Below are 25,150 nucleotides of genomic sequence, written 5' to 3'. Positions count from 1 at the left end.
TTTTCTAAAGTGCATTTCTTGGCTGAGAACTCTGTGGGCTTTACCAAGAACTTTTATGAAGGCCAGTAAAAGCCTTCAAAGACAACAACTTTGATTCTCCTGAGAGTGTGTCCATACTAAATAACACAGTGCTATGTGGTGATATCTGAGCCAACTGGAATATACCCACAAGTAGTAGAGCTGAATTAACCTGGGCACACTGCTGTGATAACAGCCTCCTGTACACAAGGCAGCTTATTTAGAGCTTGCTTTGTTATCTCAGTGTGGCACAGCACTGTGCAGGAAGACAATATAAACAATTATGATGAAGCATATTTAGGTCTTATGGGCAATGTTCAAGTACCTCAAGGTGGGCAGAAGAGCTCCCTTCAGAGTTATTCACTGTGCAAAGAACTCCCTTTGGCAATGCAGAATTGACAAAAGGATTATGTCAGCCTTTCCTTTCCAGAGCAGGGTGAGAGCCTGGGGGCAGCAGAAATTGGAGCAGCTCTAGGCTGTTATGCTTACTCTGGTGCCTGAGAAGGGCTCCTCATCTGCTCAAAGTGCCGGAAACAGAGGTAGGTAAGAGGAAGTTCTGCTCCAAACACACAAAGAAATGGGTCCTCAGTCATTAGTTGCCAGGTCTAGATTTGGCACAGTGGTTTATAAAGGGAGAGACTCTGGCTGTGCTTCAAGAAAGCACACAAACACAGCTACACCACCAGCTGCTGTCTAAATACACTTGTCTGCCACCCTCTCTGTTTCTTACTCTGCACTCCAGATAATGATCATCTAGTTGAGGAAGATCTGTTCGTATTTTAATTTTTGAGATGAGTAATTATTTGTCCTACTACACAAATCAAAGTGAAGTCTAGAAGCATGCAAAGAATTTGTGTTCATTAAAGTCACACATAGGGATTATTCATTAAGCTAAAGACACACAGTAAAACCAGCAGCTCTTTTAATGCATTTTTCTAAAAGTTACTTGCCCTGATACACAATGTAACAAGCACCAAGATTCAGGACATGTCCAAAATGAGAAGTTGTAACTTTAAAGCAAGCTTGTGCCAAGTCTTTTCCCTTTCAGAAACTTTCAGATAAAACTTGAGACCATGCTGAAAAGAATTATTTGCACCTGCATAGAAGGCCCTGCAACAGAGGAAAACCACATCCAAGCTGCAAACCCCAGATGAGGGTCAGCAGAGCTACAAACCCTTCTTGAGGGAGGGAGTTCTTAGAGTAGGGCCATGCAGAATTCAAAGAGATAAGGACAGTAGCTCAGCTTTGAGTTTCTTCAAAAATGTTATTTCTACCCTAGCGAGAGCACCCCAAATAAAAGAAAAAAAACCAGTGCAGATGTTTGGAACCTAATTTCATTTGCTGAAACTGCTGATTATACCACTCATTAAAAGACTGCTACCACTTGGTAACCCTTGAATTTTTAATGGGATTTATTCTAAACAGCAACTAAATCATCAGTCTCGCATGCAACCTTCCCTCTCCTGGTCTGCTGTGCTATCAGCACTAGTCACTCTTTCCCCTCTGCTCCCAATCCTGTTGTCCAAGTACTGAAAAGAATGAGGAAAAGGACTGTTTATGCAGCCCGGTTTTTCTCTCTTCACTAAATGTTTCTCAGAAGAAAACCCTAAACATGACTTTGTGTTATTCCAAATTACCCTAACTCAGACTCTGTGTGAATTCTTAACCTGCAAAATGGAACAGCCTTATCTTAGTGTTAGGCTTAACTTGGAACTCCAATACTCAGTATAATTATGCCCCAAACAAAGAAATCCCTTGAAAGGCAGAAGAAATTTCAAGGAATAGAGCTAACTCCTAAACTGTCAGGTTTAGACAGGACATTCAAACTGGACATTCAAAATATTTGGTGTCTAGACCAAGAAGGATACCAAGCAAGGAAAAGAGAAACTGTCTTTGGGAGAATAACAGTACCATAAAGGTGACTGTCAGTCTGCAAAAAAGAAAACCTAAAAGACAAGCTTTCAAGTGAGCTTATGGGTACAAGCTGCTGAATCCTCCACTGTAGTAGCCACAATGCAGTGTATAAGTGCAGCATTGATGTTGTCTGTACCCTAGAGCATGTATCCCTTCAAATGAAGTACTGGTCTGAGGTTTTTTATTCAACTACATTTAAAAAGGAAAATCCCTGGAGAAAGGGATATCATTCACCTTTTTGAAGGTTTGGGGTTTTTTCCTTTACCCAAATATAATTTATTATTCTTCATGCCCATATCAATACATAATATGTACTGTTCAGAGAAAACATTTAAGGTAGAACAAAAAAAAAGTTTTACTTTGGGGGGCAAAAAGAGAGAGGAAGAAAACTCCCCCCATCTCCATGAAAACTGGATCCTATTATATACTGGTGGCTACTTTGTAGTCCAGGTATTTTGTATAGTATTTTTATTATTATTTTTTTTGAAAGGCATATGGTACTTTAGCTTCCAAACATCCTGTAGGGATTTGTATGCGTAAACCCAAATGATACAAATCATGTACCATGAACAGCAAACTAGGCAACAAAAAACTAGGGAAAAAACCCAAATTTTTATTTAGAAGATATACTCTTAAAGAGTATATGCTCCAGAGTCATGATTGAAAAGCTGCAATAGTAAAAGGATTCTGGACACAAGACATATCAGCTCTCCTTAACCATCTGAACTCTTGCTATATTATGATTTCTTTGCAATGTGAAAGGGAAAAAAAAAAGTCCTCTATACAGTGCTTCATGACAAATCACATGCCTTGTGAAGCTTCATGTTAGAAACCCTTTTAACTTCCAAAAAGTCCTCTTTTGTAGGTCATGCTCTCATTATCTTGCTCTGGGATCTGGTCTGATTAAATTATAGGAAATTACTAATACTTCACTTTGAACAGCCAGCTCCTCCTGGCTCCTCTTCTTCCTTCTTTTTTTTCTAAACTTAATTCCTTCTACTCCTGCCTTCTTACATTTGAGAAAGACAACAATCACTCTGCTAGAAAGATTAAGTCATACTCATTCTTCATCCATTTTAAAAGTAAAAATGCATTCTTTCTGCATGCTCTTACATTTCCCATTCCACTGCTCTCCCTGCTGGTTTGCTGTTTGGCCAACTCTAAGGTTTGTGGTTTTGTTCTAAATCTTTGGCACCCCTACCCCCTCTAAAATCTCACTCATAAGATCCTAAAGACTTAATTAACTTAATGAGCACAACACTCTTTGGTAGCCCAACCTATACTCCAGTGTGATCTATCCATATTTTGTACCATCAGACAACACTAAGACATAGCCTACCATTGATGTGCTTTAGACGTTTATCACTGAATGATCATGTAAAAGTGACTTAGTAACAAACAAACAAACAAAATAATCAGCATACAAATTTAAAGAGACAGATTTTACATGTCAGAAAGGGTCCCCATAAAGGGAAAAGGTATTTTTGAAAAATCTGTGAGGACTTCATTAGCACAAGATGGACAAAATGAGAGAAGTGTTTTCAGATGGAGTAATGGGGTTGTTACTCAATCCACCAAAAGGTTGCTGTTTATTTGAGAGGTGCATTACAGCACCACGAGCACAACCATAATGAGAGCATTGAAATTATTAACCTCATCAAAAATAATAATTTTCCCTATGTGGATTCTCTTGTGAACTATGTGCCATATCAAGATCCCTGCAGTGGTAAGAGGTCAAAAATAGTAAGCATGTTAGAAGAATAAATAAAACATGTTAGAAGAATAAATAAAAGGTTCCCCTTATACATGCCATGTGTGCTAGTAAAGTAAAAAAATTCATCTGAAAGAGAAAGATTGCTGCTCCTGGCAAAAGTGTTTTGTCTTGGCGGCAACTCTTAACTACCAAATAACAGCAAAAGCACTCCTGACATTGGGAAGTCTTTTGAAAAACCCATCCAATGCATCCTGTCTTGCTATCAGAAAGTATCAGATGAAGCAAGCTGCAGAAATAAAAAATGAAGGAAGCTCTAAATCACAGTTAATTTACTTGTTTGACAGCATTTTTTTTCCTGTAATGATATAATCAAGCAATAAAGACACAATATAATAAAAAGCTTCACAGAGCTCAAGTGTTTTTTACTGTATAGAAACAGCTGAACACTTCAACACAGTATCTGGAATATCCAAAACTGTACCTGACTATGAAAGGAAGAAGAGTTAGACCTGCTCATAGTCAGATATCCAACTTTTGATATGGAAACTAGTACTGTATCAATTCTGCATCTCCTTCTTTAACAAAACAACTCCAGAAGAAACTGCCACTGCAGTTTGTCCTGCATTGAAAACATTCCTCAGAAACTAGCAGCAGTTCAAACTTCTCAATGTAGCATTTAATTCTGCCTGAGACGGTAATAAATGCAAGCTTTGAATAAATGGAATTGTGGCATTCATTCGCAAATTGCATTGCTGACAAGCCTCCAGACAGAACCAAACCCCAAGGAGTATCGATTGCTGCACTTAAGGCAACGTGGTGCTCTAGATCTTAAACATTTACTCGAGTGCCTGAAGACTTCCCAAAACTTTTACTTCTCAGGCTGAGCTCTTCCGAGTCACATGAGAAGTTCAGAGGTAGCAGACTTTCAGGAATCCTCAGTAAAGAAAACAACAGCCTGAGGTAGAATGGGAAGCGAGGCAACAAGAAGAAAGACAGGGTTGTGTTTATATATACATTTTTAAAGATTCTTATGCTGAATAAGTGAGAAACAAATATCGAACTGCTAAAGTAGCTGGAAAAAAACCCTCCTAATGCACATACACACAGAAATGAGCAAAATTCCTTAAAACATTCCAGTGGAAGTAAATTGACTTGTCAAGGTAGCCACATCCAAATGTTATCATAAGACACACATGTACTGGGCAAAAATTTAAGTTATAGACTTAATTCTGCCATTGTAAACCAAGTCCACACAGCTGCAGTGTTTTGGTTGGGTATGAACAAGCCATGGTCTGTCAACGAACATCTAAAATCCTTTCCTCATTCATTTGTATCTTAAATTAAGAAGGATGCACTTTCTTTTTGTTTCACAGAGTGTGATTGAAGACATTCTGCTGGCATCTGCAACTCAACAGTTCCCCAAACTTGACTTCTTTGGACACAAAAACTCCACTTTACAATACGTGTAAATATACTGGAGCCTCAAAGGGCCCATCCCTCTGAGTGAACCCTGAGGTTCATCCTGCTTTGAGCAGGGGGCTAGGCCAGACAACCTCCAAAGGACCTTTCCAAACTAAATTATGTTGCGAACAACTCCAGTCACTGAAAGCTCAACCTTAACTCTGCCATTTTAAGCAGATGCCACCCAAACACATTATTATTGTATCTAATAATATCAACCCCTCTCTTCCCTCAAACACTGAGATGTCAGTATCTAGCAGCTCCCTTGGAACTGAATTAAACTCTTGCAGCAGCCTGGTACATCTCCAGCAAAGTCTTGTCCAGAGGACTTCTTCACCATCACATGTTTTTTGGCAGGGCAGTCTCCTCAAGTGAAACTACCTGCAAATGTAGGTGAGGGCTGTCCAGTGGAGTCAGTGGGCAGAAGTACAAAATCAGGGTGCTAGTCAGCAGTGACAGCAATCCTCAGGTGCTCTGCAGGGTATGTAACAATGCATGAGGGATTAATGAAGTCCCAGCAACCGTGAGAACAGGGTTCTTGCTACCCAAGCTGCACTAGAGCCAACAAGGACTTGCCAGGCTAAGTTACATTTGCTCAGTTACACTGTAACGCTCACAAATGATTCTGTGTATCGACATGTGACTATTTATTCCCAAACAACGGCAACAGGGAGGTTTGGTAGGATGCTACATCACTTAGGTGTCCTGGAGAGCATTCGGGCACCAGCAGCAACCTGCAACATGACTTGGGAGTGAATCACAGCGCGGTGCCCGCAGTGGGGCAGAGTCAAGGGTGAGCACAGCAGCTGACAGCTCCTTCTGGGATGCGCATGGGGCACTTTACATTCTTCTGCCACCATTGATACTTCAACATGAAATACACCCTCTGTCCCGCTAAGAAATGTATTGCTGAAACCAGCGAGAACCAGAGAATAAAACATATTTTACACTGAGTACCCATCAAAGCAACATGTTGCTTAAAAAAACCCCCAAAACAACAACTAAAATATCAAACAAAAAAACCATCCAAACCAAATCACTATTTACACCATCTGCACACTGAATTCCAAGATATTTTCTTAATCTAGAACACTATTATTCTGAGTTATCCAAAGTATTACTACTATTGTCAGATAATAGCTCTGGATCCAGTGCAATCTAGTTGCAAAAGAAATTAAAATAAATAAATCCCACTAAAAGGCAGCATTCGAGTGGGACTAAGGTGGGTGCGCCTTTCACACACCAGGAAAAAAAATCCCTCCTCCCATGAACTGAACTAAAAAATTAATCCGAAAGAAGTACAAATTAGGCCGTATTTAAAAAAAAAAATCAAAATAATAACACACGCCGAACTCTATGTGCACAATGAAGGCAATTGTTCCTCGGCCCAGAAAAAGCCGTGACTTCCCCCGGCGCGGCGGTCAGGAGGTCGGGGCCGCGGGCGGCCTCAGCCGCAACCCGGAGGCGGGGGCAGCGCAGGGCCGGGCCCGGCGGAGCCGAGCCGAGCCGAGCCCCCGCCGCCGCGCTCGGCAGCGCCCGGCCGAGCTAAGATGGAGCCCAGGTTTGATGTCAGCCCCAGGGGCGGGCGGAGGGCAGCGCCGGGGCGGGGGCGAGGGCAAGGTCAGCCGCCAGCCCGGCGCGGCCCCGCCGCCTCCGCCCGCCCCGGGAGCCCCGCGGCGCTCCTGCCGAGCCGGGCCCCCCGCGGCCGCCCCCCGGAACGCCCCTGAGCGCCCGGGCTTGGCCCCTGCCCCCGCCCGCCGCGCCGGGGCCGGGGCGCTGCAGAGGCGGGCGCCGCGCTCCCGCCGCTCCCCACGAGCCGAGCCGAGCCCGGCCACGCTCTGCGGGAGGAACCGGGGCTGCTGGCTCAGCTCCTCCGGCGAGCGGACCCCAAAGGGCTGTGCGGGGACAAACGGCAAGAGGAAGGGAGAAGGGGGGGCGGGGGGGGGAACCCCCAAAACCAACCTCGAACATCAACCCCCCCCGAAGCAAAGCCCACCACAACTCATGCCCTTGCCTCGAGGCGGCAGGAAAGGAAAAGGGGAGACAAATCTTGCGGGGCTGAAAGCGCTTCCCCCTCGCCCCCAGCCTGCCGCCCCCCGCGCCCACATCTCCCATGCCGGCCCGTGTGCTGGTGCGGGAAGGGCGCGGGGAGCGCTGCCCCAGCCCCTCTGCCCGCAGAGCGGAGCGGGGGCCGGGCCGCGCTCCGCCCGCAGCGGCGCCCCGCGGGCAGGGGCAGGAGCCGCCCCGGTGAACTCCCGGTGACCGAGCCCGGCTCCGGCACCGGCGGCTCAGCTCTCGCCCTGCCCTGAGCTCGGCGCGGAGGGGCTGCAGGCACGCTCCGAGCAGATGTGTCGGGGACAGACAAATGACCCCTCCATCCACCCCACGCTCTCCTTAAAGCAGCCCTGGGGCCGTGCAGGGGCAGGGTATTTTTAGGTCCCTTCCCCTCCTCTCCGCCTCCCTCTCAATAGCTGCCGAGCGCTGAATACAAGGAGACGGGGGGAGAGGGAGCGGGAGAAAAGTTAACTGTTTTGCAAAGAGGGGAGAAACAGGCAGGAAGGGAGGGGGAGGGAGCGATCGGGAGCAGGGCAGGGTGAGCAGTGTCAGGGGATGTGTGTGTGCGTGTGTGTGTGCGAGCGCAGTGGGTGCCCGCGGGCGGAGGATCGGATGCACTTTAGCCCTGTGCTCTGCTGCTCTCGTCTGGGGCAGCGCCGCCGAAGCCTGAGTCTCGCCTGGCTCGCCTGACCCTTCATTTCACTGCGGCCAGGAGGAGCCCGGAGCCCGCCGCCGCCTCCTCTCCCTGCTCTGCAGGGACCTCGCCTGCCACGGTCTGCCTCCCCGCCGCCCCCTCCCACGCCGCCGGCGGCGGCCGCGGCCCCCTCCGGGGTGGCCCCGGGGTCGGCGTGGGGTGCCCCGCCGGCCCCCTCCGCTGCCCGCCTACCCCCCGCTCCCGGGCCGCCCAGCCCCTCCGCAACCTTTAGCCGGGGACAGACCTCTCGGCTGGTTCCGCACAAGACGCCAGCAGCCGCTTCCCCTCTCACCGCCCTCCCCTCCCGTGCTTAGCCCCCCTCCCCACCCCAATAAAACAGACCCCCCTCCCTCCGGCCCCAAAGAGAAACCCACACCGCCCCCCCCTCCACCCCCCCCCCCCCCCCCCTTAGCACAAATGCACAATCACGGGCGAGGGGAGGGAGAGGGAGGAAAGGGCGAGAGACGCGAAGAAAGAAGGGGGGAAAGGAGAGAGAGGAAAAATTAAAAGGGCACAAGGCTGTTCATCACCAACATGGCTGCCTTAGCTCAGACCTAAAAGAGGAATAACCCAGGCTGTGTCTTTGTCAGTTTCACCTCTGTAACCCTAAACTAATGCACGAAACGACGGAGGCGGCTGCAGAGGGGAAGGAGACGGGGAGAGGAGGAAGGAGAAAATGGCAAAAAGAGGGGGCACTTACGTGAAGAGAGGCGCTTGGGCTGCTCCTGCTTCCTCCTGGGCATTTTCCCCCTTTTTTCACATTCTCCTCCTTGGTTTAACGGGAGATCAAATAAGACCGGGAGGGGGGGGCACGGACAGGCACAAAGCCGGGGCCCCCGGGGGAGCCGCTAACCGGGGCGGGTTTTCCCTCTTCGCCGGGGGAAAGGGGGCTTGAAGCCGGTTTTCTCGGAGCCACCGCGAAGGGCTCCCTCTCCCCCTCTCTCTTTCTTTTCCTCTCCCCCCCACCCCCCACCCCCCCACCCCCCCGCAACCCGGTCGTGCACCTGGCTTGTCCCCGGTCGCAGTATCCCTCAGCGGCCGGGGATGTGTTCCCGGCGGGCGGGCGGGCGCCGGGCGCCGTGCCGGGGCGAGGGCTGGCGCGGCGGTGCCGAGGGCTGCGCCCCGCGCTCCTGCCGGCCCCTAACTAACACTAACGCCGGGATCAAAGGGCAGCGGCGGCGCTCCCGGCGCGCCCGCGGGCGGGCAGGGACACCGCACACACCCCCGCACAGCCCCGGCGGGCGGGCACACGCACGGACACACGCACAGACACACGCGCGCCCCGCTGGAGCACAGGGGACGGTGCCCCCGCTCCCCGCGGGCTCCGGGCGCGGCGCTGCGCGGCGGCGGAGGATGCGCTACCCCGGTCCTGCACCCGCTGCCAATCCGCTCTTAAAAAAAAATTTAAAAAATTTTTAAAAATTAAAATTAAAAAACAAAAAAGGCGTGTGTGTGAATTTGTGGGTCTTGACCATTGGCACTGTAATCCCCTCGTTTGTGGTGAGAACGAAAATAATAGCATCAACCTTTTTTTTTTTTTTTTTAATTACGGCGTTTTGTCTTCCTGTGTTAGAAAAGCAAAATTGTGGTGCACAGCTAACCCCACAGAATTTTTTGGATGGGCTCAGCTATCCCTTCACAAAGCACAGGGGCCGAAGGGGTTTATGCAGCCAAACTTCGGTGTGGGAGGGAGAGGCTGCTTTATACACAACTCCCTCCAGGCCAAAACAAGCACCCAAAATAAGCCAGAAAGAAAGGTGGGCAGGTTGGTATCCTGACAACTTCTGGTGCAGGTTTTAAAAAGTGGAAAGAATACAAGGAGCGTGAAAATCACAACTCCTTGAGGGTGTGTGTGTGTGTGTGTGTGTGTGTGTGTGGAGGGGGGAGGAAATCAAGATTAGGTCACCCCTAATGGTTGATTTAACTGCTACATGATACGTCTACAGTGCACACAGCAATCTGGACTTCTGAAATTTACTTTTTTTTTCCCTGCTGTAATGCAGGTATATGAAGCTTGATCCTGAAGCAATTCCAGTGTGCATTATGAAGCCAGGATAGCAGCTTTCATTAACTGATACATACTCTCATTACTTCACAAATCACACATCTTTCTTCAAAGACAGACATGAAGGTGGAGAAAAAAAATAGAAGAGGGATTGGGTCTCACTAAAGCACAAAAGGTACTCCGTGAAAGAGAAGTGCTCTCTTTGTGACTTGCAGTCATTTGGATAAAAGTTCACACAGAGGTTGTTAATGATTTAAACTCCAAAACCTGTTACAACAATTGAAGTAAAATTATTTGAAGCATAGTTGTTTCATATAGCTCTCTCTTTGTGTAAGAAAACTTTGAACTTAGCAGAATACATAATCAAGATTGTGAGTCAGATGTTGCAAAAATAAAAACACGCATTATTATAGCATGTATACCTGTTAGACTTTTTTGGCTTTTGACAACCTGACTCATCATTTTATCACACTATTTTTCATCTTAACTTCAATTTCTTAAAAATAAACAGCTGCCTAGGAAAACACAAAACACCAAAAATCTGCAACCTAAATATTTTTAAACAGTAAATTTAAACTCCTAATCACTTCAATTCAGAATGGTTTCACATAATCTTATACTCATTTTACAGCCACACTGAGCCTTTCAGAAGGAAAAAGAAATCTAAATAGTATTTAAAAGATTACACACATGACAATCTCAGGTTCACTACCATGCCTGTGCAATTCTGAGTTTCGAAACCACATGCACAGGGTACACATCTATTGAAACAAAACAAATTCCTCCTGGCTTCAGGTGGTTTATAATTTCACAACACAGCTAAAATACTTCATTTTCATGGAGAGATTAATTTATTTTTAATCCAGAGGTAAAACCAAAGCGGGTAACTGTCAGTACTAGAGATTTTGGAGGTAGGGATGAGTCCAAACAGCTGCCTTACACTTACTCATGACCAAGAGTACCAGAGACAGGATTCCCTCAGAAGATTTAGGTCCTGCCTTTTCCCTCAGTTCTCCAGTTTATACTGGTTTTGGCGATTTCCACCATGTTAGTAGTGATAACCAAAAATATCAGAGGCATTCTCCACTGTTGCTCACAAACCTCAATTTTGACATGCCTGGGACTAGCACCAGAACTTTCTTCACTGCAGAACTTGCAATGCCAGACCTCCTTACTTATTTTTGCAATACATTCTAATGGCAACTGTGCTGAACTAAGCCAGCTTTGTGAGCAGCAATCCTGTCTGTGCAGGAGGCCACAAAGTGGCCATTTCAGAGAGGGAGAGAGTGCTGGCTCTGTGCTGTGATCCACCACAGCTGTGGCAGCCCTTCCCCAGGTGCTCCAGGAGAGCAGGACACAGGAAATACTGTGTTCTTCACTACCACTCTTTCCACCCTCTATTCCTCATGCCTTTCTGGCATAAATTAATGTTGACATTGTCAGCATTAATTTACAATGTGCTGTGTGGGTTTTTTTTCCCCTCCATCATTTGAAACCCCCTTTAGGGGAGTTGAGGTGGCTGCAGCAAAAAGGCACCACGGGAACAGAGCTCTCTGAAAGGGCCATGGGGACTGGCACACAGCAGAGCAGCATTAAATCTCTCTGAGGGTGACCTTGGCTTCCATAGACATCCTAACAGTTTTCCTAGGAGTTTAGTGGGCCAAGCCTTAAGAGTGTTCTGCAGTGGAAGAAATCCCAATGCTTGAATGAATTATCAGGGAGAAACTTTATATACTCTAGCTTTGAAGAGTTTCTAGCCCCACACCTGGAAATACTCTCTTAGGGAACAACTTGGTTTTTCATCTCTATCCTGGCTAAGCGCATTACTCCAGGTCTTGTCCTGGTCAACAGATAGTATCCAGCCTTCCCACTGAAACCATAGGCACATCCTATTTTCCCACTGTTTTACACATTGATTTCAGGAAGGTGACTAAGGACAAAATGCCACTTTAAAAATAATCCCCAATAATGTGTTTGATGGTATAGCACAAAAAGAAATAATTAAGTCAGCTGACCACACTTTTGAGCATTTTTAGTCCAAACACAAGAAAACAGTTGCAAGTTGTCCACAGATAACATAATATAAATAATGCATTGCTTCTGCAGGTCCTGCTATTAATAAGTAATGATTGTATGGCACCTTCCAAACACCAAACCTAATTACACATATGAATTAAGTTCAGCTCCAGAAACCACTTTTGAACAAAGTAAATATTTTCTTCACTTACACATGAGAAAAATGAAACAAATTGAGTAAATAAAGTTTTAAACAGTAATAAATGATGTAACATTCCTAAAACCTTTGCAGCATATCTAGCATCCAAACTGTCTTTATGCAATGTACCAAATACTTGAAAATGTTGCTAAACAGAAACTTAAATTAGCTGGCATCCTTGTTTTATTCTTTGACACTTAAAAGAATTCTGCTCCCAGGGTTAGATTTTTTTAAAAAAAGTGCATTGAGGGGAAAAATGAGACCATTTTAACCCTTTTTCTGGGCCCTCTCAAAACAAACTATGGCCGCCTCTGCTTTAAGTATCACCTACCAAAAGGAAGGCCAGGTCAGTTCTGTGTGTCCCTGAGCATGCAGCAGAGAGTTATTCAGGCTCTTTTTAAAGTTACTCCTATATTTGGATTAATTTTTTGTTGAGCATAGGCAAATACCTTCTACAGCCTCTGTATCTTCAACATGTACAATGAGGCCCACTAGTTTTAATTGAAATTACCATCTCTCTCACATGTGTTGGCCATTACCCTTAACAGCATAAACTCCTCTGGCTTTAATTTATGCCAATATTTCCTTGCTCAGCAGTAACTATGAATCAGTCCTTCAAAGACCATTTGATTACAAACTTCTCTTTGCTCTTAAGCACTTGAAAGGCAAACATAAAGGGCTGAACAAGCCCATAGGACAACAGCTCATGGATACCATCATCCATGCTTGCAGTTGCTCTGCAAACAAATAGCACTAAGTAACAGGTTTGTAAGAGTAATTAATAATGATAAGTTAGTGACTGGCAAGACCACCAACCAACCCCACAAAGGCCAATGAGCAATGATCAGAAGCCATTGCTGTCTGATGAGTCTCATCCTAGGGCAGATAACAAACAATTACCAAGTGGGAGATGCACTCACATACCAGCAGATCCTAAATGACACACAGGCTTCAGCTTTTTTAGAAGATTACGAAATTCTCCTTCCACAAGTTTTTAACCTCTTCTTTCTTAAAATGAAAGGCCCACAGCCACTTCTAGGCAAGAACTCTTGCAGAGGGTATGTTGAATCACAAATGTTCTTGAAGACCAAGAATTCCACTAGAGAATTCCACTGGTCTCAAAGCCTCCAAATGGAGAGGCATCAAGGAGGAAGAGTGCAATATGACCTATGCCTCTTTGCTAAAACACAACCAGCTTTCTCTGAATCTTGTGTGAATCCTGGCAAACTAACTAGCCATCATCACTTTATAACAAACTTTAGCACAAGATGCTTCTAGTTGAGCTGCAAATTTAACACATTAATACTTCTTCAGAAAAACCATGGTGTTCATAGTTTTCAGCTGTTAGAATAGCACACTGCCTGGGAAGGATGATATAGCTTCTAATTTCAATTTTAAAAAATCAACACTTTAAGGCTGGTGACCTTAAACCCATTCTGACATAAAACTCTAGATTTCACAGGCCAGAAATACATTGTCTATGGGTCTGAAGAAGGTCCACATAATTTTGTTGCTACTTAAATATTATAGGATGCTTCTTCAGGGTTACCAAAGAGTTTTGTGATTCTTATTTTACCATAACTGCAGTTGGCTTTTCAATTTCATATTTCCATAATTTATGTATAATGTAATGCTATTGCATATAATTTTATATATTATATATCATCTCTTCACATCCCTTTACTGTAAGCCTATTTTGCAAAAACCAAAACCCCCAAACCAACCAAACACCCAAACAAAATAAAAACAACCACTCACCTGACCCTAGGACTATTGGAGTTAGGCCTACAGATACCTGAAATGCAGAAGTTCTCCCCCAAGTCTGAGTGAGCAACCACTTACCCAGTACAGATTAAATATAGAAAAAATAAATTAATATTTTACAACTTGAAATACTAAGCAATTTCTGAACTGATGAAAAGAATTTGTTTAGTCAACTGAGGACTGGAACACTTAGCTCAGGGCTACTGCAGTTACAAATGGGGAAATAAAAAAGGATAATTATCTGCTCCAATCCTGATCTTTTTGCATAATTTTATATTCTACATTTAAGTGCATTGAAATCAATAATTTTATCCCATCCTAAGAATCGTCTAAGGTTAATCAGAGTAAGACCCAGAGAACTCCCTCTCTCATTTTGCTTCTGCTTAATAGTTTTCTAGTCACTGGTTAACTGAAGATTTAGGCACAGCTTTATTAGCAAACACCAGCCATGGTTTAAGGCATTACCTCCTCCTGGAAAAAAACACTCCCCAAACTGGCAAAACAGAATGCATTTATCCTCCTGCCTACTTCAGTGAGAAGTCTTGCAGCTTCGTTAAGTAGCAAGGCAACAGCATTTTAAGCCACAGCTGTTTGCTAAATGGAAGTGTGTCCAAGTTTTTAAACACCTTGTTACATTTACGTTGAAAGGCAGAGTCTCTGCTGCACCAGCAAGGTGGCAAATTCCTCAGGGAAATCAATTCTGGTTTCTCAATTAACTAGCTAGTTTTCTATTGTTAAAACACCAGAGTAGTGGTGAGACTGCACTGGACCATGAGAGCTGACAAGGCCCCAAGGAGCTCAGCTGCCATCTAGGACTGTGCTTTCACATCCCCTCTGACACAGGGGGAGGAAGGCAGGCACAGAGGGGCATGGCAGTGGCACTGATGCCAGCCACGCCCTCTTTGAATACCTAAAGAAGGGTGAGATAGAAGGGCATTTGGGAGACAAGAAAATACAGCGGTGCTGAGACTTTACTTTCCCAAGGGAAAGAAATCCATTGGGATAAGGGAGGGAAGGACCATGCAGAGATCAAGCTTCTAGCAGAGTTCATCTGCCTGGTGTGATGAATTCACAGGGAATTCAGCTATGCTTGACCATGCTTCATGTTCTCAGTGATTAGCCATCACGTACTGGCAGGCAGAAGGGTTTGGGCTGCATGTCAGCCTGCTGAGCATGAAGGCGTGCAGCCTGGAGGAAATCTCTCCTTGCATTGGCACTTCCCCATCGGGCTGTACAACACACAGGAGAAGGTTATTTGTCTTTTGAGATATTACAAATACAGACTGGCTTCCTCAACCCCTGCTAACACTGATAGAATTACTGTTTGTAGTCCCTACTTTTCAGCAGGTCTAAGGCCACTCAAGCTCTTTCAAGTCTGTAGTTTACAGTAAGATGCAAATTATTTGTCCAAAAGGAATAGACTAATAATAGTGAAAAACTCCACAGAGAAGCTTCATGAGTAGGAAAAAAAGGAGAAGTAGTAATACCTGGAGAGAAGCAGCTTTCATTTCCATACAAAAAAAGCTGAGGATTGCATCCTCAACAAGTTTGCAAATGATTTAAAACTGGAAGGAGTGGTTCATAATACCAGATGGTTGTGTCACCTTTCAGAAGTACTACCTCAACAGAAGTGGGCAGAGGAATGTCCTGAAGTTCAAAAGGGGAAATGCAAAGTAACGAGGAACAGTCCTAGGCACCAGCATATCCTAGGCATCTACCAGCTGGAAAGCAGCTTTTCCAAGAAGGACCTTGGGATCCTGGTAACAAGAAGGCAACCACAAGCCAAAAATACACCCTTGTAGCCAAGAAGGCCACCAGGAGGAAGACAGATGTCAGCAGGTGAAGGGAAGTGATCCTGCACTTATGCTCAGTGCTGGTGATGCTGCTTCTGGAATGCTGCATCTCATTCAGGGCTTCCTGGCACAAGAAAGATCTGGACTTACTGGAGAGAGTCCAGTACAAGGCCATAGAGATGATTAAGGGACTGGAGCATATCCTGCACGAGGAGAGGCTGAAAAACTGACGCTGTCTGGCCTGGAGAAGGGAAGGCTCAGAGGCATCTCACCCATCTGTACAAATGCCTGGTGGGTGGGAAGGAGCTTGAGGAAGTCAGACACTTCTCAGCAGTGTCCATTGATGGAGAAAAGGTAAGGGGCACAACATGGAAAAAGACCAACCAAAACCGGAGCAACACCCCAAAACCAAACCAAACAACACAATACTAGTGTGTACCATCTGAACACAAGAACATAATTCAAATTTTTTACCATTAGAAGAGTCAAACACTGGCACAGGTTGACCAGAGAGGTTGCCTGAACAACTTAGCTTACCTGTTTGAGCACTGAGGCTGGAATAGATGATCTCAAAAGGACTCTCCCAATCTAAGTGAAAGTGTTGTAATATGAGCATTGACTGTTTCCTAAACATAGTATTCATGTCTGGTTTTATGGAAGTAGTTTACAGAACACAAATATTCCACCAGGCTTTATTAGCTGCTAGGACTCTTCACCAAAAACACCCTTATGATATTCAGAACTCTTTAATGTCCAAATACGTATTCTTAGAATTGCTACTGCTTTATGAGCTACTTAATAGAAAACATTAATTAATCATTCCAAACTCATGGTTGGTGTTTTACTTTCTCACTCTTCTTCCCTCGGTATCCTGATTATACAAACTAAATGAACTTGAAACTGCAGAGCAGGTAGAAGGCTGACTGTATTTTTAATCCCTCTAAAATGCAAGCACTGGAAGTTAGCTGCCTTTTTTCTTAGACATTTGCAAAGCATCATTACCTCCACCTTTCAGCTGGGGACATGCTCTCCTGCCTGTGGTAGTTCACCAACAAAGCTAGATAAAGAATTTTAAGGCTGCTGTTCCCAGCAAACCATCATCATCAATACATCCCTGACATGTAGGTGCTGTGGCCACAGGATTTAATTGCTTTTCTCACTAACCTGCAGCCATACTTCCTTAGTGCTATTTTCTCCTTTCACCAGTAAGCACACAAATTTCCTCATATACGTTGGCTGTATGCACTAAAGGTGCCCAGGTCACAGAAGTAAAATTCATGAGGTACCCATATAATTTGACTTCTTATTACTCTTGTTCTCATTTAGGTTTTGGGAGGGACAAAACCTACTGCTGTGCACTGAGAATCACCGGGGGATTTCAGCGGTGTCACTCAGGACCTAAGGGGCTCGATGCTGCACGGAGGTCGTGGTGGCTCTGGGTGGAGAGTGGCGTGCTCCTGCCTGCAGATGGAGTCACGGTCCCAGGGAACACGGTCTCACGCACTTCTTTTCCCCCAACTCGAGCAACAAACAATTGAAGGAGTCGTGGGGCAGGGGGTTGCCCCTTTGTGTGTTTCCCTCCTCAAAAAGCAGCTGTATGAATCAAGAATTGAGGGTCTGAAAATACAAGAATACACAGATTCTCTCAAATACGTTCTAGTCTCACTCCTTTCATATGTCTCCCTCCTAACAACAACAAAAACAAAAAAACCCCACATTTTTTGTATTAAAGAAGAGGGAAAGAAAGAAGGTGAAGTGTTCTTAAAGGGAGGAATACTTTTTCCATATTTCCTACATGGAGGATTTTGCATGAGCTAGAATCACTGGAAGCAGGTGGGAACCTGAAGTATTCCCTAACTAGCCAGAGAAGGTGTGGATCTCCCACTTAGTCTTGCAAAGGCCATCAAATAGAGGATAAAAGGGGAAAATAGAGGTGACTGACTTTTAGAGAAGAGATCCAGCAAGGCCATAGACTTGTGTAAGATTCAAGATGTTATTGTTGGGTTTCCTTGGAAATCTTTATTGAAGTTTGGAGGTTTTATTCATTCTAATATATTGAATGGCAGCTTATAAGAACATGAGCAAGCCTTCTTGATCTCAATAACCATTAAGTAAGGTGGCCTCTCCCCCAGTGTGCCAAGAACAGTGTTAATCAGAAACAAAACATTTTGGTTGCCTTATGAACTCTACAGGAGCTGTATCATTTCAACTCAGAAGGAAGACACTGTGCTGCTTCATTTACATGGGGGAAAAAGTAAAATCAGGGGCTTTAAAATCGAGTTGCAGAGCAATTGGGAAGTGGGCCAAGAAGATACACAAGAGCAGCTTTCCAAGAGAAAACAGCATTGGAGAGGATACCACCATGGAGCCAAGATTAGGAAGAAACAGTGTGGAACATCTTTCTGGACTTCTAGTGTAAAAAAAAGAAAAAGTCTGCACAGTGGAGTAGAGAAACTCTCCGATTCAGGGTTTGTCAGGCTTCTATGATTCATACCAGCCTCCAGTCCCCACAGCTGTGATACCATGTCAGACATAATTACTTCTGCTGTCCAGCTGGGTATGCTAATCAAGGAAGCTGGGTCAAGTCTGACACCACACCTACTTCTCTCTCTTCCATAGCACTTCACCAACTTATTAAAAATGTTGAGAACTCCTAACACTCATCACTGGAGAGTATAAAAATGTGAAGACTGTCATTCTTCATTGCTGACATTGTTGGAGACCTTCACAACACATGGGCTTTTACCAAAGGCCCTGCTTAATATGCACTCAGTGCCTCTGAGTTATCATAAAGTAATTAAGTCCAACAAGTTACTGGAAGCTAGGTACTCCAGGTTCCAAAATAGGAAACAAAAAAAGAAAAACAAAACTAAAACATCACCCAAGCCCCACCCAAATGAAGCTAAAAAGATGAAGATATTTTAGGTTGTAAGGAAAGTCTGAAGACTTCCAGCTTGACAGCTCAAATGTTTTAGCTGGCTGAAATTGTCACACCATCATGCAATAAGTCAGAATATTTAATTTATACACATTTTAAGTTTAGGGTCCCACTCTCTTCCCCAAGTTACCTCTGAACTGTTGCCTCATCTAGTTCTTTACAGCTCTCTGTTTCTCCCATTTTATCTTTACAACTGAGGTACATCCCTCCCTTTCATCCCACCCCAGAATATTCTTGAATATTCTGGGGTGGAATGAATACCTACATGAATATCTAAGCTTTATATTCTTCCTGCGATTGACCATCCTATCTAATTCAAAGCTTCTAGCTTAATTTGTTACTAAAATTCAATCATCCTTACCAAAATCTTTCCCACCTCCAAACTGCCATGCCTTCAGCAACTTCCTGCAGTATGAAGACTTATCCGACCGGTATCTTTCAAAACAGGTTGACTGTACTTTCCAAACTGGCCTTCTCTGGCAAATTGCTCCTCTCCAGGCCCTGTTAAAGTCTCCTTATTACCTCGGTGACATTGTCTCCAGAAAGACTTCCCATACTACTGTCATATTGTTTTTAGCTGCTCTCTGTACAACCAAGCCTCAGGTTTTTACTGGTGCAGTAAAGCCTTCTTAGAGACAAAGTGGTAACATGTGATTTTGCCACAGTAAAAGAAAAAAAATTAAAGAAACTTCTAGGGCCTTTAGAGCTCTGTATTAAAGGATTGTATGTGCTCAGACTCCAGGCACCAGTGCCAGGAGGCACTTGGAAGGAAGGTACTTCTTTCGTGGCTCACATCTCAAAGCCAGGCAACTTTTCAGGCCTTGCTCCCCAGCACTTTAAGATAGGACCTCTACCCAAAATCCTGTTCCCAAAAGGGAGAAGGTCTGCTGAGGGAAAAGCCTGTGCCAATACACAGAGGATGGCAAAGTCACCAGGGCAGAAAGGTTAAGTTACAGGCCAGTACTTGTTTCCTAGTGATAAGGTAACAATACTGAAGAAAAGAGTGACTTATTATGGGTGCAGGAATAAAAAATCCTGCACCAATTAAGCGACTTTTGCATCTCTCTAAGCAAGGACAAGCTTGCCATTCCATCGGGCCAAGACACGGTAGCCTGCTAAGACCTCTGTGATGAGCCTGAGCAGAAGGAGATCGGCACCAGGCGAGCAGAGACGGGGCACCCAGAGCAGTGCAGCTCCCCCAAGGCGCTGTCCCGGCTCCGCGGATCCTTTTCCCGAGCTCTGGGAGGAGCCCCCGTCTTCGTCGTTCAGAGCAGGCAGGTGCCCGTCCCTCCCCGCGGGCGGCGGCAGCCGCGCTCCAGCGGCTCCCGGAGCGCATCCCCGGCCCGGCCGTACGAGCTGCCCTGGGTGCGCACCGGGCCCCTCTGGATCAGGACAGGGATGGAGGAAGGGCCCGAAACCACCTCGCTGCCACACACAACACACAGCAAATGTAAGGATGTTTGCCCCACTCTGTTGAGATATTGGAGCCTACTGAGATGATTCCAGTTCTAACTGAAGCTTTCCTTGCTTCTGTCCTAATCGCAGATTCTTACAGGCTCTTAGCACGCTTTGGATGGAGCCACACCATGACTCTTAGCATGCTTTGCATGGAACTGATGGAACCACACCATGACTCCTAGCATGCTTTGCATGGAACTGATGGAACCACACCATGACTCCTAGCATGCTTTGCATGGAACTGATGGAACCACACCATGACTCCTAGCATGCTTTGGATGGAGCCACACTCAGCTCAAAGGAAATGCTTTGTTTCCTTTGTGTTTAGGAGAAGTACCATTAAAACCTGCCCCCAAACCAACCAAGTCCCCGGAAACAAGCACAGCATCTGTGGCACTACTGTTTCTAGTCCTCAAAGTTAAACATGCCAAATCACTAAAAATTAGATGATTAAAGCAAAATTTCAGGCAGATCTTTAGTTACCATATAGTAATGCCAGCTTTTGAGTAAAACTAACAAGATAATTAGTGGGGGGGAAAACACAAAAGAACAACAAGCCAGAAGATTTCATCAATGCCACTTTAGAACTAACCAAGTTGGTTGGCTGTGTATTTGCATGGCTCAATTTGTGCTTGAGCATTAGCCCAAAGATATTATGTTTAGCAGCCAACTTTTCCCTTTTGCTTAATTAAAACTACAACGTGGGCAGCAATGTTTTAAAGAAAATTACACAGCGGAACAGCACATCTACCTGCACTTCTAAAGTCTCTCCACATATTCTACTAGATCATTGGTGAACCAAAGCTGCTGTCTGTCCCTTGATACCTCCCCATTTCAGAAGCTTCCCCAGTTCAATATCCCACAAGATATGCCTCAGTTCAATATCCCACAAGATCTGCTACTTGAGCAGTGGCTTTCACGTGGGCCGTTTTCCTAGGGCTTTAGCTGTGGAACTGCCTGCTATTAATGCAGAAGATGTGAATGAGACTCTGGAGGAGTTATGAATTTCACCCATTAATCTCAAACCAGTCAAATGTGTAAATGCTGGTGCTGTTAACCATTCAAACTGCCAAAACAAGTTTTCTGATACTGCAATTTCTATTCCAGACCTTCTTCACAAAGTATTTGTGCATGTTCCTCCCCCCCAGGAAAGCACAGAGAACAACTGCAGCAAAAATGCACACATTCCATAGCAGTGTCAGAGAAAGAGCTAGACACAAAAATCAGGATAAAGATGACCCCACATGGTATGCAATTGTGGCTTAATTGTGACTGAGCTTCCCTAACTGCTCTTGCACACCCTCTTCAACTGTTGTAATGGCAAATACAATGTGTTAGACTAAAATACTTTTCTTTCACTTCAAATGTGCCAGAGAGGAGAAAAACACACAGTTAGCCACCTCATTATGCTACTGTAACTCAATAGCCTGTGATAGTCTGTACAACCCTAAACCAGTGAGTTTTCAAAGTTCTGAATTGGAGAACATAGACTGGAAATAAAGGAGTCACTCTGCCAATTCATTCTGTATTTAGAAGCTGAGTTTCCAATTGTTACTATTCACCTGTTTTAGTTCTACCACTCCTATGTTTTTGATGACCATATACTGAGCACCTAGAAAATTGGTACTTTTAACCACTGACCTCAGGTCTGCACTTTCTGCTTCTTAATTTGATTTTAAGTTGGTCATAGCAGTAGCATTGCTGATGCAGTCACATTTGGATGTGACAGAAAGCATCACACAAGGCACAAATACAGAATAAATTGGTTTAAAAATGGATCTTTTTGTAGTCTCACCTTTAGGGCAGAATCCAGAATTGTGTCAGGCTACTGAGGCCCCCACATAGCTTATGACTGCAGGTGCCTCAGAACCATATCTTTGGATCTGTGACCCAACCACTCACCAAGAAGCTGCCTAGGGCTAGCAGAAAAGGGATATTACTTCTACTAGTTGTTTATGCATTTTCCTCAACAAGCTTCCCCCTCTGACATAGCCAAATATCAGGTAATACCTGCACATTTTCCTTCAAGAAAGAAATTTGGCTTAGCTTACCTGTATCCTGGGGCTCACCATACAGCAGTGGTCTGCAGTGTGAAGTTCTGTGTGTCATCAACCTTTCTTTTAGATTCTTCCCTTCGCCTCTGCTCCTTTGATCTGGAAGAAAGGAACAGCAACATTCACTGGTCAAACTGTGTGCTACGTGGTTCAGTCACAGGTGGAATTCAGAGAACTTTTAACAATGTAAGTTAAGTGCAGGTGCTTCCAGAGCCAAACTGCAGCCGAGGCTTTTTACCCTTAATTGCAGTCATAGATGTAGGTAAGGTTTAGGCTGGGTAGGTTTGGGTTTTGGCTTTTTTTTTTTTTTTTAAGACCTGTGGAACACTAACCCCTGAACACAGTCTGGGTAAGCAGAAGCTTGAGGCATCTTCCCCATCACCACACTCAACAGCCCATTTTATTTTTGTAGAAGAGAAACAGTAATAACCCTTCCTGGGTGTTTGATGGAAACAGGCTGTAAAGTATAGGACAAGTGTTAAGGAGCTAAAATAACCACATTTTGCTGTTAGCCTTCAGCTACCTTCCTGGAAGTCTGTTTTAGACTGCATCTTCATTCAGGGAAGTTCTCCTGGTTACCAGACTCTGCCTCACCATGCAGAAGTTTCCTTCTGAGGGAAACCAGGATTCATTACAACACAGACTCAGGTGGCAGCCAGGCTGCTAATTTCCAGAACTGCAGGTGCAGTTGATCAAAGGATTGTTTTTACCTCCCTTTGGTGGAACACCCCAACTGGTTTTATTTTTTTATGCCCCCCTCTCCCAGTTCCCCTTTCAGTACTGGGTGCCAGGAAAAACAGAAGATCAAACCCTGATGTTGAAATCCTACCAAGTACTTTTCTGTTCTACAGATTTTTTTTAAATGAAAACCAGCTTTTTCTCAGACTTCTTAATGGGCATAAATTTAAAATTTGAGTTTCTCTTCAACAGTCCTGATAAAACCACCAGTTTTGTCAGCTTGTTTTCTAGGCTCGTACCTCTTTCACTGACTATCACAGCTCTCTAGAAACCAGCTAGACTGGGGACAGAAGAGATCTATTCTGAAACACTGAATCTCCTCAAGAAGTATCTATAAACAGAAATGGCTATCACATCAACATGAGATGAGAATGCTTGTATTTACCACTGACATGATGCCAGCATTTTCCAGAAAAATCCTTTTTTACTATATGTTCTTTTTTTAATCAGCTTTTTCTGTCATACTGAGTACACACCTACAAATATTTTATTTAGTACACTTAGGTCAGCAAGCAGTGTCTGAGAGCCTGAAGAGGAAAGACCTCACCTTTCATTGACTTGACTGGTCCTTCCATGCATCCATTTTCACCAGCCAAGTCCTGCTTTTTGTGAGTAACACAGGGATTTATGAACCCTGCTTCCCATGCTGAAACACCAAAAAAACCCCAACCCTGGAGTTAACAGCTCAGCTCCAGGCAGCAACACAACTGTTGCACATTTGCCATAATTAGTAATTACTTACTGTGATTACCAATTAGTCATGAATTAGTGAAATCCTGGTCCCAATTTAATCAATGACAAAATTCTCACTGATCTGCTCATAGTTAGGGTCTTGCTCATAGAGGCTGATGATTCCAGCTCTCATGTATAAAAGCAAATTGTTCCAAGGTTTGAGCCACTTTACTGCCCCCAATTGCTCTTTCCTCCTCTTTGCCAGAAATCAATTTTCCCATAACAGAATCAGCAGAATTAATCATATACCTTCACCTCAGCCACTGCATTTTGCAGTCCAGGTGTTAAGACACTGCCAGGCAAACTCAGTTGCTCCTGATCCAGATGAAATGGTTGCTGGCCCATTTCTGATGCCCTGGCACCACCCTCTTCCTCCTGCTCTCTTGATTTCACATTCTGCATTACCATTTTCCAGTTCAGATTTGAAATACTGTTGTTTTAAGGTTGGTTTTTTCCCTACTTTAAGAACATAAAACTTAGGGTGATACACTGAGCTTATGGTGGGGACTGTGCCAGAGAAACACAGGTAACCTGCCAGAGCTTGAGTGCCACTTCACAATTCTCCCCTTCCAAACCAATTCCACTTAATTGAGCCACTTTGCTGTTGACAGAGTTTCAGACATGCAGCAGTGTCAGGTTTTGCTCCAAAACTCTTTTAAATTGGTGGAAGATAACAGGCTTGGGGATTTTTAAGCCATAGACAACAAATGCAAATTCTGCTAATCTTCAGTGGGATAGAGAGAGAGAGAGAGTCATTTAATTTAACCTAGATTTCTAGGTTACCTGCTGTCAAAAAAGGGAATTAAGCAATTGTTCCCCATCCTGTGGAAGTTAGGATGAATTTCTCTAGGGAAGCCTTGCTGTCTCTGTGGACTGTAGAGGGAACTGAAAGACTGGTTCAGCTCAAAACAACACATTTGTAGGTTCCTAAACCTAGTTTAAGGGCAAAGTCCAACTTTAAAAAATCAATTATTATTTATTAAACTAAAAGGAATGCCATTTGGCTAAAATTGATGGTATTAACTAACAGGAATGCTGTGTCCACATGCAATCTAACACAGCCCAGTAACATGGTATGGTTTGACATTCAGTGGCAGTACAGAGAGAGCAAATCTAAGCAATTGCCACCCACCTTGTCCATCATTCCTCCTTTTCTGCACCACACTAGCAAAAGCATTTGTGTAGCACACATTGAACAAGACTGGAAAACAGATGCTGCTAAAATTAACTCGGGAAAACAAAAACTTGGAGTCAGCATTCAGATGGGTTCCAAAGACCCTACAAACTGTCCCTCCAAAGCAGAAAACAAGGACTGCCTATGACTGAATGGCCATTAGGGCCATGCAGACTGAGACCACACACTTTGCCTGCAGTCCCCTAGGCTGTGGCACTCTGTTAAGCATTTCACTCTATTCTCTTTCTCCATGCAGATGCCCATCTCTTAAGAAAAGACCCACACCCCCCCTATCTTACTGACTGTTTTGACCCTGAAAATATGACCTGTCACGAGCGGTTAATGTGTATGGTATCGCAGAAGCTCATTTAGGATGTACAGGGGCAGAGCCACAGTGTCAGAAACCCACCTGCTAAGTCTCCC

At 44.6% G+C, this 25,150-nt stretch overlaps 1 protein-coding gene across 2 annotated transcripts in view; it reads right to left on the bottom strand.

Annotated features, from left to right (window-relative positions):
• Positions 1-22,147, bottom strand: part of ZNF827 (zinc finger protein 827) — a 112,090-nt gene extending 89,943 nt beyond the window's left edge. Inside the window, exon 1 of one of the 2 annotated variants that reach the window (XM_066547979.1) lies at positions 22,081-22,147. In XM_066547979.1, the coding sequence (XP_066404076.1) occupies positions 22,081-22,138 (58 nt within the window). In that variant the 5' untranslated portion in view covers positions 22,139-22,147. Of the gene's footprint in view, positions 1-8,556; positions 8,644-22,080 lie in introns of those variants that run through there. The other variant, XM_066547980.1, reaches the window with a different exon arrangement.
• Between the last annotated feature and the right edge of the window lie 3,003 nt (positions 22,148-25,150).

This window comes from Molothrus aeneus, chromosome 4, assembly GCF_037042795.1.
Source record: "Molothrus aeneus isolate 106 chromosome 4, BPBGC_Maene_1.0, whole genome shotgun sequence".
Classification (NCBI taxonomy): domain Eukaryota; kingdom Metazoa; phylum Chordata; class Aves; order Passeriformes; family Icteridae; genus Molothrus; species Molothrus aeneus.
Note: the sequence above shows the minus strand (reverse complement) of the source record. Positions and strands in the feature narration are given on the sequence as shown.